The 16,782-nt window shown below is 45.3% G+C and overlaps 1 protein-coding gene across 1 annotated transcript; it reads left to right on the top strand.

Moving 5' to 3' along the window:
• The first annotated feature begins 922 nt into the window (after window positions 1-922).
• LOC143690402 (zinc finger and SCAN domain-containing protein 5B-like) lies at window positions 923-2,284 on the top strand. Its single transcript, XM_077168181.1, has one exon. The coding sequence runs from the start codon at window positions 923-925 to the stop codon at window positions 2,282-2,284; it is 1,362 nt and encodes a 453-aa protein (XP_077024296.1).
• The last annotated feature ends 14,498 nt before the right edge of the window (window positions 2,285-16,782 follow it).

Raw genomic sequence — 16,782 nt, 5'->3', positions numbered from 1 at the left:
CAGCCTCTCCACTACATCTTAACTAACAAGGTGATATTTACTTAATGCATAAGAATAACCTCCAGGATAAACTCTCAACTCTGTTTGGAATCTCTCAGCCATTGACAGTTTGTCTCATTTCACTCTTCCCCCTTTTGGTCGAGAAGGTTTTCTCAATCCCTTGATGTTGAGTCCCAGCTCATTCTAGAATTTCTGTCCCACATTGTCAGGAAGGTCCACACCCCTGGAAGTCATGTCCCACATAGACAGGGGGAGGGCAGTGAGTTTGCTTGTTGTCTTGGCTGAAGAGAGAGGCCACATCTGAGCAACAAAAGAGGTTCTCTTGGGGGTCACTCTTAGGCCTAATTTGGGGTAGGCCAAGTAGGCTTGACCTATCCTTTGTGGGGTTAAGTTTCATATGAACAAACCCCAAGACTGGGGGCTCAGCCTATAGCTTTGGTTGTCCACACTGCTTGTGAGAATATCAAGAATTCAACTTGGGGAAGTTGAATTTCCCCCCATTCTCACCATTCCCTGAAGGGGACGTTGCAAATACTTTTTTACTCACTGATCAAATCACTCTGGGATTTATTGGGGCATCACTCTGGACAAACCAACAAAGTCTCATGTCCTACTCAAGGTTCCATGTACTTACGGTGTTCAATTAAGCTGTCTACATAAGTTATATTAGGAAATGCACTAGTCAAAATATAAATTTTGGAGGCTTGAGAGCAGACCTCAGGCATAGGAACATTGACTGAAAGCAAGGAGACAAGAAGGAGGCACCGGAAATCGAACCTGGGTCTCTGGCATGGCAGACTTCTGAACAAACTGTGGACCCATTTCTAAGGATAAACCAAAGCAGACCCCTTTAGACAGGTCTCAATTAGATACTGGCTTCTAGAAGACATTGCTGAGTCACCCTTTAAGTTCTCCACTCAATATGGCTACATCACCTCAGGGAAAATCTGCCAACAGCCCTGGGTCAGAGCCGCCACAATTTGTACCATCCCAAGAAATTGATCTTGAAAAGCAAGACTCCAACTTTGAGTCTTGGCACATATGCTTTAGGGAATTTGCCTGCTCAGAGGAGTTGGACCCCATCAGTTGTCTCAGAAGACTCACTGAGCTCTGCCATCTGTGGCTGAGGCCGGACCTTTACACCAAGGAACAGATCCTGGATAAGCTGGTGATGGAGCAGTTCATGATCTCCATGCCACTGGAGCTCCAGGTCTTAGTCAAGGAAAATGGTGTAAAGAGTTGCAAAGACTTGGAGGACATGCTAAGAAATAACAGGACACCCCAGATGTGGTCCATAGTCTCCTTGCAAGGACAGGAATTTCTTCTGCAAAATTCAGATGTTCAAATGGCTGAATCTGAGTCCAGTGATGTGATTGATATGAGTGTCTTGTCTGGAAATTCCAACTCCTCTAAGAGTGGGACACAGCAGGAGAACAGCCAGAAAGTTTGTGGAAAGCTTCAGGATTTGCCAGAGACCAGTGAAATATCAAGGGGGCAGGGACATGAAGTTCTTCTGCCAGAGAACATTCATGAGAGTGGTGAGGAGCTGAGACCCAAGCAGAACTTGGAAGAGAACCAGATGGAAGAAGACAGGAAAGAGGAAACAATACTTAAAGCCCAGGAATCCCCATTGTCGAAGGGACCTGATTCCATGAGGGCAGAGGATGTTCCCAAGGAAGGAATTTATATTAAAAATGTGAATGCTGGCTTATCTCCCACCCACACTTTGGAGAGAGAAGTTTCTACTCAAAGTGTGAGCATAGAAGAGTCTCCTGGAATTCTGAGATGTTCCAAAAGAAGAAAACGAGACAATACCTCCAGTTCTCAAGGAAAGCTTCAAGAAGAAGTGATACATTTGAGCCAAAATGAATTCCTAAGAAAATTTGGGTTAATACCAGTTAACTCATTGACCACTACAAGACCACCCAGCCTTTCTGATGGTCAAGGTAAAGAACCAACAGGATCAGTACCACATCAGTGTGCAGTATGCGAGAAAAGATTTCAGTATAAATCTCAGTTTGACATTCACCAGAGGACACACACAGGAGAAAGACCCTTTAAATGCCATTCCTGTGGGAAAGGCTTCATGCAGTGCTCAGACCTCAGAGTTCACCAGCGAATACACACAGGAGAAAAGCCGTTCAAATGTGAACTCTGTCTCAAGGAATTTACCCACGAATCTACCCTGCATGGTCACAGCAGGATCCATACAAAGGAGAAACCCTTCCAGTGTAAGGACTGTGGGAAATGCTTCAGCCACAAGGGGAATCTCAACGTTGACTAACGCATACACTCTGGAATGAAACCATACAAGTGTCTTGAGCGTAATGAAATCTTCCGCCAGCTGGGAATTTTAAACGTCACCTAAAAACACACTCAAAGAAGACTTCTAAATGATTTTGTGACTATGTCCAGGCCTTCCAAGCTAAAAATGAAGTTAATGGTGGTTTGCACCTGTGTAACAGAGAGGAAATAAAGTGTGTCACACGAAGCACTTACAAGGGCTTCTGCCAGCAACAGGAGTAAAATATATATTAATTGCAAGAAAAATAAATATATATAAATTTTGTACCAAATAAACATTTTTTTGTTTTAGTCTCATACATAAGTTGAAATTTTAAAGTATTAATTACCATCTATTTTCAGCACCCTGCAGTAATGACATTTCTTTGTTCTTCCTCATGCAAAAACATTTTTTAAATTTGTACATTTAGTCACTATCATTATACACTCTAGGCATTCTTAGATTATACCATCTCAATCTTTATTATCTATCTATCTTTCTGATTTCATTTGTGTCCCCAGCCCTCCTCCCTCTATCATTCTCATATTCAGCTTCATTCAATGTTTTAACATAATTGTATTACAGTTAGGTAGTATTGTGCTGTCCATTTCTGAGTTTTAAAAATGTTTTGCGTGAGAAAGAGCAAAGGAATGTCAATACTGCAGGGTGTTGGAAATAGATGGTAATTAATATTTTAAAACTTTAACCTATGTGTGAGACAAAGCAAAAAATATTTATTTGGTAGAGAATTTATATTTGACTAGTGCATTTCCTAATATAACTTATGTGGACAACTTAATTGAACATCATAAGTACATGGAACCTTAAAGTAGGGCATGAGATTTTGTAGGTTTGTCCAGAGTGATGCCTCAATAAATCCCAGAAGGATTTGAGCAGGGAATAAAAAAGTATTTGCAAAGTTCCCTTGGGGGAATGCTGAGAAAGGGGGAAAATTCAATTTCCCCAAGTGGCAAATTCTTGATATTCTTACAAGCAGTGGGGACAACCAAAGCAACAGGTTGAGCCCCCAGTCCTGGGGTTTGTTCATATGAGATTTAACCCCACAAAGGATAGGCTCAGCCTACTTAAAATTAGGCCTAAGCGTCACCCCCAAGAGAACCTCTTTTGTTGCTCAGATGTGGCCTCTCTCTCTCAGTCAACACAACAAGCAAACTCACCACCCTCCCCCTCTCTACATGGAACATGACTCCCAGGGGTGTGGACCTTCCTGACAACGTGGGACAGAAATCCTAAAATGAGCTGGGACTCAGTACCAAGGAATTGAGAAAACCTTCTGACCGAAAGGGGGAAGAGAGAATTGAGACAAAATAAAGTGTCAATGGCTGAGAGATTCCAAACTGAGTCAAGAGATTATCCTGGAGGTTATTCTTACACATTAAATAGATATCACCTTTTTAGTTAAGGTGTAAGAGAGAGGCTGGAGGGAACTGCCTGAAAATGTAGAGCTGTGTTCCAGTAGCCATGTTTCTTGAAGATGATTGTATAATGATATAGCTTTCACAATGTAACTGTGTGATTGTGAAAACCTTGTGTCTGAGGCTCCTTTTATCTACCTTATCAACAGATGGATAAAACATATGGAATAAAAGTAAATAATAGAAGGAACAAATGTTAAAATAAATTTAGTAGATTGAAATGCTAGTGATCAACGAAAGGGAGGGGTAAGGGGTATGGTATATGTGAATTTTTTTTCTGTTTTCTTTTTATTTCTTTTTCTGAATTGGTGCAAATGTTCTAAGAAATTATCATGATAATGAATACACAACTATGTGATGAAAAAAAATTAAAAAAAGAATACTCAGCACCCAACATAGAGACAGAAAGTAGGTTATAGGTCACCAGGGGCCAGGAGAGGGTGATGGGGAGGCATTGCTTAGTCAGTTCAGAGTCTCTGTTTGGGGTCATGAAAAAATCTTTAGTAATGGATTGAGGTGATGATAGCAATGACCCTTTGAATGTAATTCATACCACTGGAGTGCACACTTGCAAATGGTTAAGATGGGCATTTGTGTTATATCTATGTTACCACATTAAAAAGCATTAAGCGGGAGCGGGCCCCAGTGGCTCATCAGGCAGAGTTCTCGCCTGCCATGCCGGAGATCCCGGTTCCATTCCCAGTGCCTGTCCATGCAGAAAAAAGCATTAAGCGGTGGGGAGGGATACTGAAGCTCATCACAGAATGAAAATCATGTCACTGTGAGCCCAGCCTAGCCCGGTGAGATGGAAGCGAGACCAGGCAGAATTCTTGTGGCTAAACTATTTACTGTGCGCAGACAGGGCAATGTCAGAGTTTGGAAATACCCCACCTGAGGAAGGAGGACAGCGCCGGCGCCACCCTGGGGCATTGCCCGAGCCAACAACCGGTGAGAAGGGCTTCCCGTAGGGTGCGAGACTGGGCCACACCCTCATGAGGACTGTGCAGGATGCATCCACTGTTCAGGGAAGCTGGGGAGCCCCTGGATTGGCAGAGACACGAGATTCTGTGGCTGGACTTGATGGGACAAAGGCAGGAATGTACCCTCCGCATATGATCGTTCTCTAAGCCCTGCCCACTAAAACAATGCTAAGAAGACAACTGGACAAGCGAACAACGACAAGTGTTTAAGGGGCTTCGTTGCAACTTGTAATTTTAAAAAACTGGAGACAACATGCAGGTGCATTAATTTAGAACTGCATAAATGAACAACGGCCTGTCCTTTCCGTGGGTTACTCCACAGTTGTGAAAGGAACCATGGAGACCTGTTTTTATCAACATGGAAAGTTGATATATAGCTATAGATAGATAGGTATTTGCATAGAGAACCATCTGGAAGGCCATTCACCCAACTGGACCAAAGGTTATTACTGGGCAGTGGAATTTAGGTTGCCTTTTTACCTTCTTTACATTTTACTTACTGTTTACTTTTATTGTGGGTATATTTGTTTGTATAACCAGAAAAATAATGGCATTTGCCTTTGGGATAAATAAAATCTGCTGTTCACATTTTTGAAACTTTAAAAAGAATTAGTCGATGTCTCTGAAATTCTCTGTTCTAAATACGATGAAGCATTAGCACATTTTTTGTCCTCTTCCTCCACCCCTCCTTATAAGTCTCATTAAAATTAGCTGGAGTTTAAGTCCCAGATTTTTGCTTATTTGGTTATTTATGCCACTTCCATTTCAGGAACTCTTTCTTAACCAACATGTTATGCTGCAATGGGCACTAGCCAGGCTGGAGACAGTCGGCCTGAGTTCAAGTCCCACTTTTAAGCCATTTACAGGCTCTGTGGTTCTTTCTGGTCGCTTGAAATTCCTTTGACTCAGGTCTAAATGTGGAATAATAATAGCTCATACCCCATAGGGCTATTGTAAGGATTAAATGACTCAATACAAGTATAGAAAGTGCTAGAAAAATGCTTGGCTTAATTAAAGCAAGCGCTCAATAAATGCTCTACTACTGTTATTAAAATTCTTCGCCACATTATCAGTTATTTGGGTGTAACTATACATTTTACTGGTTTATGCTCAAATCCCACATCCTCTCCTGTTTAAAATCACTTTTCTTTTTTCTTGAAAAAGGTCTTTTCCTGAAATGTTGACTGGGGGTATTTCTGTGTCTTTGCCTGTGCAAAATTGTCTTTATTTAGCCGCCACACTTAAATGGCATTTTGCATAAGTCCAAATGGGTTGGAAATGATTTTAACCCATAGATATCATTCCTCTGTTTGCAATCCATGTTATAGATTATGTGATTTTTAGGCATGCAGAAGGGTCTGGAATTGGCAGTTACCATTTGTGGGATTTGTTGACATTTCAAAGGGCATGAACGGTAACTACTTAAGATAACCAAAAATTGGAAGGGTAGAAATAATAGGGGAGGTATAGGGGTGGCCAGGAAATAAGAGATCAGTACATCTCGGCGATATTATTTTGGTTCATTGTTCAGCAAATATTTGCTCCCCTCCCCTCCCCCTGTGGGCAGTAAACTTCCCCACCCCTTCCATCCTGGGCCTGATCGCATGAGGGACTTGAGCTGATAGAGTGTGTGTGGTCCTATTTGAAGAAAGGTTGGGCATGTACATGTACAGTGGGACTCGCCCACATGTGCTTCTGCCATTGCCAAAGGAAGAGCAGCCCATAGGCAGAGGGGAGGGGTCACAACGGGGGAAGAGGACACTTTTGGGGGTGACGGATGTGTTCACTGCCCTCTTTGTGGCGATGGCTTCAGGGTTTTTCACATAAGTCAAAACTCATCAAATTATACATTTTAAATGTCTACAGTTTATTGTATGTCGATTATACCTCCATAAAACTGTTTTAAACGGAAAAAGCGTAAGTGATTATTGATTTAAGCCACTTAGTTTTGCCGTGTCCTGTTACACTGCAGAAGCTTACTGATACATCCCCATTGTTTACGTTTTGCTAAAACATTTCCCCAATGTCTCTTTGGACTGAGAAGAAAGGTCATTTCTCAAACTGTAAAGACCAACTTTGGGTGACACAGATGGGCATGCCACCCCAGGCATTCCGAAAAGCAGACTTCAAGCCCGTGGGAGAGTATGTGTGTGTGCGTGTGCGTGCATGTGAGTGTGCCTGTGTGTGTGTGTGTGCATTGTCATGACTGAGTAGTCAGACAAAACCATGGGAATGAGACAGAATTATGTTAAGATTTATGAGCAGTAAGTGGTCTTTCAAGAATTTTTTTTTTTAATCAAGGTCCAAGCCAGAGCGTGGGCTCTGGGTTCGAATTCCAGGTCAGCCCTAAACTGATCACATGACCCTGAATGAGTGACCTAATCCCTCTGTGCCTTAGTTCCTTATCTGCAGAGTGGGGAAAATAACAGTAGCCATTTCAGAGGTCATTGGAAGTGCGGAGGGCCTCCATAAATAAAGAGCCTGTAGACCTACAGCCAGCACGTAGTAGGGCTTCAGTAAATATTAGCTACTATTATTGTGAAATTCAAAGGTCTTTAGAAATTTTTACATCCTAAAAAGCAAAGGAAAACAAAATCCAATCGATGTAGCAACAGATGTGGGAGTTACAGAACAAAAAACTGAGATGTTGATATTTTCCCGTTGAGGCAATTTGCCATTTTATAGCCTTATAATATTTAAGAGGACACAATCTATTAGAATAATAGATGGCCTCATGGCTCCAATATATCATGTATAATAGAGTAATTAATCTGGACTTGGGATTTTACTCTTTTATGCACAGTACTGGAACAGCTGATCGAACCTCAAGTTCATATTTATAAGTTAAATGTATTAAATTTATAAGAATTGCTCAAACCTGAGGAGGTTTGTCAGCCAACTACATTTAAGAAGAAAACAAACATATCACAGGTGATGGATAATGCAATATAAAATGTTTAAGGGAGTTCAGGTTTGTGAATGGAACCAGAATTAATCAAGAACGCTTACAAGTGATTGCTAAAATCTGCTAGTCCTATAATTAAATTATTGACGCTGAAATTAAAAGATTAAGGACAGACCAGGGTTTTTCTTTTAATGTATAACTTTAACAGATTACATATTAATTTTTAAGACCTAAGCAAGCCCCTGAATAAATCTTATCGGCCACAAAACCACCTTTGAGACCGTTAAATTAAAATTCACATTAATGTGTACGTATGTGTGGGTTTGAGGTTGAAACAGTCTTGCCACTTCTTATTTCTGCTGGGGAGTGAGGATGTGGGCCAAGAGGAGGGCAAATCCCCAGCAGGCGCCTGGGCTGACCATGGGGGCTCCTTAAATTCCCACGGGCCACATACCAGGAGTGTCCCCAGCCGAGGTGAATGCGTGTCATCTTCCAGGAATGCACAGTCGTGGGGCGGATGGGGTGGGGGGATAAATGACAAATCAGAGCAACGAGGGCAGCCCTGGAAATACTCTCTGGCATCCAGGCAGGAACAGCGGCGACCTGCAGGTCAGAGGAGGGGGCCACCACCTCTGGTGGCTGGTGATAAACTAACCACATCATCAGGCTGACATCTTCTTTTGTCCTCAGGCACCTGCCTACCTGCTCAGCGGAGAACTTGATACTCCTGTAAAACCCCTCCCAGGAATGTCAGGGGTGGGAGCCCTGGTGTGTCCCCAGGTCCCAGGCTCCACTCCCTTCCCACAGTACCTGGCGCCTTAGCTGGGTACAGCCCTTTTGTGTGTGTGTCTGTGAGTGTGCTTTTTCTGCCAGGCGTGTGGTTTGGATGCAGAGCCCATTACATCTCTTAGGAGGATTCTTTCCAATTTAACTCCTAGAAGTTTATTTTTTCAAACAGTCACAGAACTGCTGTATTACAGCAGGAAAAAAAAAGATCTTACAACAGAGATTTCATATGAGTAAGCTTTTGATCTTTATTTTCACTCCCTCTAAGGGGCCTCCTCAAAACCCCAGGGAGGGGGGTGAAAGGAAAAGGCAAGAGTGAAGGGACCCTTGGGGGGTACGGTTCCCTTCTCCTGCAGTAGGAGGCCGAGCCGGTCCCTGTAGTGAGCAGTTCCCAGGAGCCCCAGCCAGGCCAGGCCGCTGGGGAGAGCAGGAGTTCAGCAGCGCCACGCAGCAGCCGGCAGCCTCCCCCATCCCCATTGCTGGCCCCTTCTCCAGGGCAAGGGACCCCACTGTTTGGCAGAACAGGCAGAATTAAACCAGAGAGAGCACCAGGCCCTTTCTCGGCTGACAGACTGCCGGCACTCACCTGCCAGGCTGCCCCAGCCTTTCCTTGGAGTGAGAAATAATCTGGAGAAGCTTTGTCCAAACCGACTGCAAAGCATTTGAAAACAAAAACAGTTCCCAGCAAACAGGAAGAGCAGGAAGATGATGAGTTTGCACAGGGCTGGCTCCACGCTGCTGAGAGATGAAAGAGCAGAACTTGGCATTTCATCTCATCTGTTTTGCATTCACTGGGAAGACAGAGAGTTGCTCAGAGGCCCAGAATGAGCCAGAATCTTCCCTGAGTTTTATCTGTAATTGCTCAGGAATCAGTTCCTCCAAGTGTGGCCTTGAGCCCTCCCTGCAGGGTCTGCTGTCCTCGTTGGGTGCCATCCGCCTGCTGCACTGTTACAGAAGAAAGACACAAACTCTTCTCTTTAAATAGTTGTATTTTGGTGTGTCTGTACAGAACCTTGGCATTTACCCAAACGGACATGGAATGGTGTCGCAGGTCAGAGGGGAATGGCTCCTTCGCCTTGCCAAGCCCTCTGTTAGAGGGTGCCCAAGCTGACAGGTGGCAGAGACAGCTCTTTCCATTTTTATTTATAGCCTTTGTCTCCCTGGACAGCTATCGAGCAGGCTGGGGCATAGCGGGTTGAGGAGCAGCCCCCACTGGACCCTCAGAACACTCTCAACACCCAAGGCTTTGCTTCTGCCTATGGCTCACCGTAAGGTCTCTCCAGGAGCCTCCTTACTGCACCGAGAATGAAGCCCAAGCTCTCCTCCGGCTGCAGGACCCTGCACAGGGGCCCTGCCTCCTTCCCCCCAGGCTCTGCGACCACCCCCTTCCAGCTCCTTGGCTTCCTTCTGTCCCTCAGATACACCAAGCTTGTCCCTGTCTCAGGGCCCTTGCACTTGCTGCTCCTTCCTCTTGAAAAGCTCTTCCCTGTATCTGGGCGGGCCTCCTCCCAACTGTCTGAGGCCCGTCCTGACTGGCCCAGCTAAGCACATGCCCGCCCGCCCCACGCCCCTCTACCACAGGACACTGTAGAGTCTCTTTATAATGCACACCCAAACTGGGGGCTGCGTGCTGCCCCCACAAGAATACAAGTCTTTGAGGGTAGGGGCTTTGTTTTCTTGTACTCTGCCTTATCCCTGGGACCTAGAACAATTCTAAGCATACATACTTGGTGCCCAATAAATATTGGTTACCCAGAGTGAGGACCTGTCCAGAGGACTAGAACAGAGGATGCTGCTTTCAAGGCTCTCAGGCTTTATAGGAGGTATGACAAGTGACCAAACCCCTCCCATGTTCCTGGAACCAATGAACTTCCAAACAGGACACTGTGGGGCTGCTCAGCTCTACCCTGGTTATGGCTTCATACAGAAGGGAATGCCCAGGTGAACAAAAGGTGCAAAGGTGTGAAAAAGCAGGGACCATGCAGAAAACAGCAGGTGGTTCCAGGAGACCAAAAGGGGGTGCTGAGCAGGATGGGGGCATGTCTGGTTTGGAGAGGAAAACGGACCCTCAGGAAGACCAGAAGGACCTCTTTGCCACCAGAAAGAGCTCGGGCTTTCTTCTAGGGACAGCAATGAGCCTCTGAAAGGTTTTTTCACTGTTGGTATTTTGGCTCCTTCCAATGTTGGAGAGTCTTAAACAGAGGAGTCACTTAGTCAGAACTGCATTTCCAACTGGTTCTTCTGCCAAAATTGGAGTTTCCTGCGTTCGTTGCCCAGTTCTGACCGTATTCAGGCATATTTCCAAACAACAACACGGCCCTCTCTCTAAAAATAGTTGGTCTTCTTTTGGGGGCACATAATTTTGCAGCACAGTATTTCAGAAGGAAATGCACACGTTTCAGTTCTCTGAAATTCTCATTGTCACCTGAACGCATGTCTTCAGTTTTTTTGTTTTTTTTTTTGTCCTTAGTTTTCTAAGTCTAATTACGGCACCTGGCAGGTCTCACCAGGTAGCAGGTGAGAAATTGAATCACTGATTTTGGAGAAGGCAGCGTTGCCTCGTGGAGAGAGCCCAGGTTTTGAACCAACAGGCCAGCTTTCAATCCTGGCCCTGCCACTTTCAGACCTGACTTTACTTAGATGTCCAGGAAGCTCAGTTTTTTTCCCCTCAGTAAAATGGGGTTAATAATAATAAAATCACATAGCTGTTGTGAAGAATAAACTGGATTAAATATGTATTATTAAATGGTAGCTTGTAGGAGGACCGTAGGACTGAACCATTTCGGTAGACAACAACTCAGTACCCTCAACAGTGAAATGGAAATAATAATTGTACCAACTTTATAAGATTGTTTTGAGAATTAAATTAGTTACTAGTTTATATAAAGCACTTCAGAGAGTCCTTGAAAGATAATGAGTCTTATATAAATTGTTTTCTGTTGTTATTTTTAACAACACAGTCTCAATGTCTAAAATTGATCTAATAAACTGACTTTCAGTGGAAGACGAGTACCTAACTGTATATATTTTTATGTCTGTGGTCCCATTTCTTTTTTAGATTTGAGATCAGCCTGGGGTATATACATACACTTCCACCACCACAGGCTACTAAGTCCCCAACAGAGCTCTAGGTGCCATAAATGAACAAGAAGTAGGAGTGATTATCCCTTTTATAGAGGAAGAAAACAGAGGCTTGGGGAGATTAACAGCTAAAAGTTGCACAGCTCGATATGATGATATTGTGAACCACTGACTGTACACTTTGGATGATTATATGGTGTGTGAATATGTAATATATAGCAATAAAAATAAATATTTTTTTAAAAAAAATCAAAAAAGAAGGTGGAATTATAAAAGAGAAGATGGGACTTAACAAATGAGCATGACTACTGAATCATTATACTGATACTTCTTTTAGTCTCCAGTGTCTTAGAGAAGCAAGAAGAACAAACCTAAAATTGTGGAACTGTGACCCATACCATACTCTGAAATCTGTTCTACAACTAATTGTTGTGGTGTGCTTTGAGATTTATTGCTTTTTTGTATATGTGTTATTTTTCACAATTAAAAAAAGAAAAAAGAATGCACATTAGACAAAAACGAAAGAAATTTTCACAGCTCGAATGGTGTCTGTCTGCACATTCATCTTATCTCTCCCATCTCTGCAATCCCAGGGCCCAGTGCAGGGCTGGAAAGAGGGCACCGGTGGCTGCTGGCTGGCCCTGAGTTCCTGCATATGATATATGGTCACAATTACTCTAGAAAAATCTCTTCAATGATTGGCCATTCATGCATTCACCAGATATTTATTGAACACCCACTGAGTGAAGGACCCTCACTAGCACTGAATGGGCAAATCCAGGTGCAGCTTGTCATCTGGTTGGGGACCCAGGCATTAAACAAATGACCATTATCAAATAAATGGTTAGTATAATATCAGGTAGTGACAAGGGCTAAGAAGAAAAAGTAAGAAGGCTAAGAGAATAGATAAGGCAGCCAGAAGAATCCTTTCTGAGAAGGTGCCATTTGAGCAGATATTGAAAGAAGGGAGGACACAAGCCTTGTGACCAACTGGGGAAAATATGAACGCTCTGGGTGGGGAGAACAGCAAGTGCCAAGGTCCTGGGGTGGGAACATGTTTGGAGTCCTTGGAAAGACTACCTCCAGGGGAGTGGAACCACTCTGCCCACAAGAAAGCAGGAGATGCTAGGAATTTAGGTCGCCTCCATCTAACCCCCTCCCCAAGCCTTTAACCAGCACCTGATAGGTGGGACTGATTGCTGAGGAGGAACTTCCACCCCAGAGCTGTCTGCAGAATCAGGCTGGGGCTACCCACTGCAGATTTTACCTGACATGACACCCTTGCTCTCTGCCTGGCTTCCTCCCTTTTCCTGTCCTGCTTTGCCTTCACCCTTAGTGTCTCCCCTGTGGGCATATCCTTAGTAAGTCACTTGCACATGACCACCTTAGACAAATGCCTACTGGGAGATGTGGTGGTAATTCACAGCACATAGTAATAAATACATATGCAGAGCATTTTACATGTTTTAAATTATGGAGACAAATGTACAGAGTTGACTCTGTATTGAGGTAAACACATCTGTTGCTACCTACACACCAACCCTCCAGCACCCCAAACTAGGAAGAGAATGAAGGCCTATGGCCTCCGATTCCAAGCTCAAGGTACTCACTGCCTCTTGGCATCAGAGAGTGGACAGTTTACTCTGGAAAGTGAACTTGGAAAGGTCTTCCACAGGCTACAGCTAAAGACACTCTTTTCGATTCTATCATCACTCAAAGCCTCAAGAGATGGTCTGAATGTCTCACCCACAACACCCTGACTCGTAAGCCTGGCAGGAGGCCACCTCCCCACACCCCTGGGTCATTCCGTTTCCCAAGTACAGGCAAGCACTTTTCAGCCAATGTTTTACTCCCCACCCTCACTCATCTGCACCAGCTAGGTTTCAGCGGGTGCATTCCTCGTTTGTCTAACAGCCCCTCATTGATCATCCTCAAATACCACCCCTGAACTCTGATCACAGTCCAGCTGATGAAGGTCACTACATCATGCTCCCTAAAATTCTGATACCTGTGTGGGAAGAGATACAGGCCCTAGGGATCCCATCAGCTTTCAACATGAGCTGTGTCCCAACTGGGGACACATCTGCTGTAAATTTTTACAATAACTCCCTGAGACCCTTTTCAATGAGTTCTTGTCCCACCCCCATCCAGGGGTGGAACCTACTTCCCCATCCTTGAGTTTGGGATGGCTTTGTTTCATACCATCCAAAGCTGTGTGACAGATTACCACACACTTAGTGAAAACAGCACCCATTTATTATTTCATGATTTCTGTGGCGCAGAAGTCCAGGAACAGCTTAATTGGCTTCTCTGCTCAGGGTCTCACAAGGCTGAAATCAAGGCATCAGCTGGGGCCTCCAGAATGGGATTTTGAAGGCTATATAGGTGTTCAAGGTCTTGCTCCAAGCTCACTGCCTATGGACAGAGTTCAGTTCCTTGCAATTGTAGAGCTGAGGCCACCCACTGTTCTCTGCCACATGGTTCCCCCCTCCCCCCAACAAGGCAGGCTGCTTTCCCAGGTCAATAGCAAACCATTTCAGCCGCTTCAGACCTCTACCCTCAGGAAGGCCTGGTCCCTGATTAGGTCAGGCTCTCTTTTGATAAAGTCAACTGATCAGAGATTTAAATGAATTGCATCTGCGAAGCCTTTTATCTTTGCCAAGTAACATAACCTAATCACAGGAGTAAAATACCAGTAAATTCATACTTCCCACTGACAGGGGTAGGGAGAGGATTTTACAGGACAGGGACCCTGGGGACAGGCAGGAGGCGAATCTTGGGGCCATCTTTGAATTCTGCCTACCACACCTTTGACCAGCAAAATGTAGTGGGGGCAATGTGTGACTTCAAGGGAAGGCTTAGGAGGCCTTGCAGTGCCTTCGTCCTTCTCACAATGCCCCTACCACCATGCAAGGATGCCTGAGCTGCACTGCTGACCGCTGGGAGGTGGCCAGCATTCCCCACCTGGGGAACGCCAAATGTCCCCACCTCGGAGAAGTCCTCTGAGTAGCTCCTGCTCTAGACAGTGGGTTGCTCCCTTGTCTATACTCCCTTTTGTTGTAGGCTGAGTAAAAAGGAGGTTGATCAGTTGTGGAAGGTGATATGATAATGGAAGGAGAGGTTGACATGCTGCAGCCACTAGCTAAGAAAAGCCAGCAGCCTCTGGCAAAGGAAAAGAACAGATTCTCCCCTATGTCCTCCAGAAGGAACCAGCCCTGCCAGTATCTTCGCTTTTGCCCAACAGGGCTGCTTTTGGACTTCCAACTTCCAGAACTGCAAGGTAATAAATGGATGTTGATTTAAGATACTATATCAGAGGTCATTTGTTAGAGCAGCTATAGGAATCTAATGTAGCTGCATTCTCCCAGTAGCCACGCAGTAGGATAGGCGCCTTTCTCACCTCATAATTCAGAGCTCCTCCAACCCGGGTCACCTTTGTCCCCTGACACTTCTACACAAACCCTGACCATTAGCAGCTCACATGTGCTTGCAGAATGGACTAACAAACAGGGTAATGCTACCCACTTGGTCCTGTTGTGTGCCTCCCTCAGCCTGCGTGCGTGCGCACGCACACACACACACACACACACACACACACACCACAGGTCACCTGCCCATACAACTTCCCTCTCCCCCAGGAGGGCAGCTCTGTTCTTACACAGAAGTTCACCTGGGGTAGCAGGTGTTCTTACATGACTGCTCCTCAGTAGCAGAACGATGTTAAATGGGGATGGATGTCTTGAAGGTAATCACTGGACAAATCTGCAAGGATGCAGGATGAAATGCTGAAATTTTGATGTGTTGAGTCGAAACCACAAGATTTGGTGTTGCAGCAGAGAAACGTAAAGGTCTTCTTATCTATTAAGTAATGTGAACAAGAGACCATTCTGATTCTCACTACCTCCCTGACTCCTTTGCCCCCACCTCAACCCCACACAGCCATTAAAATGATGGTGAAAGCTGTATTTGATGACACCCAAACATCTCCACTTTAGACCCTCAAGGGAGAAAAACGGATTCCAAGACAGCGTGAATAGCACGATCTCACCTTGCTAAATAAAATTAAAATAATGGATCTATACACACAAAAATGTATATATTCATATATACATGTATGTGTGTTTATATAGACATAGAACGCAGGCTAAAAGAAGATTCTTCCAGATGTTAGCAATGGTTTTCTCTAGGAGGGATTGATTACGTCAGTTGCTTTTTTCTTACATATCTGTATCTTACAAACAAAAAGATTTTTATTGGTGTAATGAAAAATAAAGTTTAAATAACTTCAAAATCAAATAAATGGAGAGTTTTATGTGTCAGGCTACTTTGTGTCCACTCCGGGACAGCCCAAGATGTCCCAAGCCCTCTGCAAATAGGAAACTGGGTCTGGTCTGGCCGTGAGCAATGGCGGAACCATCAGAGGCACTGCAGGCGGCAGGAGAGGGACGTGATCGGCCAGGGGGCCTGCGAATCAAAAAACAAATAGATAAGACCACGAGGGCGGTTCCTGCCGACTGACCCAAGGCTAACCCGCTTCGGGCCCAATCCGGGGTGCGGGGAGCTCGTTCTCGTCCTCTCCCTCTCTTCCCCCACTACTACATCGTCCTCGCTGCGGTCTTCACCGGGCCTCCGAGGGGAAGACAGGTGCAGCCAAAGACCCCCGGCAAAGGCCAGCCGCAGAGGGTCACCTCAGCCCTTCTCGGCCTCATTCACCCTTTCCTGCGATAGGGTTTTTTTGTGTTAATTCATCTGAAGTGGTTACAAAACCACAGTCCCACGAATACATAAATAATGGGTAAAGAATGGGAGGGGGCAAGGTTTTAAAGAAATTCCCGCGGGGCATGGCAAAGCAACAGCAAATGCATTTCTGCTGTATCATATTTAACTGTTTGCAAACTTCCGCCAGGAGGGTGCGCGGCGCCTGGTAAGACTCAAGGGCTCCATCGCTTTTCCCCATCTGGAGCCCTGCGGGATGTGCACAATGGATTAAAGGAAGGGGAGAAAGTGTTAGCTGTCAGGGCCGGAGAAGACGGAGAGGGGGGTGAGAAAGTGCCCGTAAGATGGCACTGCACTTCACCCGGCTTGGCTTCAGCCAAAGGTCCACCCTCTTCCCAACCCAGGCTCCGCCAGCCAGGCGGGGCGCCTTTAAGAACCAGCGCGCGCCCCCGCCCGCAAGGCTCTCACTTTCCCTAGCAACCGCCCCGGGGGAGGGGGAGGCCTTGGCAACGGCGCCGCGACAGGGAGGGTCACGTGACGGCCCGCAGCTGGAGCGCGAGCGCGCGCCCCACAGCGCACCCGCCCGCCCGGGGC

This window comes from Tamandua tetradactyla, chromosome 7, assembly GCF_023851605.1.
Source record: "Tamandua tetradactyla isolate mTamTet1 chromosome 7, mTamTet1.pri, whole genome shotgun sequence".
Lineage (NCBI taxonomy): Eukaryota > Metazoa > Chordata > Mammalia > Pilosa > Myrmecophagidae > Tamandua > Tamandua tetradactyla.
The sequence above is the reverse complement of the archived record's forward strand: the minus strand, read 5'-3'. Positions and strand labels throughout refer to the sequence as shown.

Coding starts and splice junctions, on each gene's coding strand:
- LOC143690402 (XM_077168181.1), top strand. CDS start 923: ATGGCTACATCACCTCAGGGAAAATCTGCCAACAGCCCTGGGTCAGAG.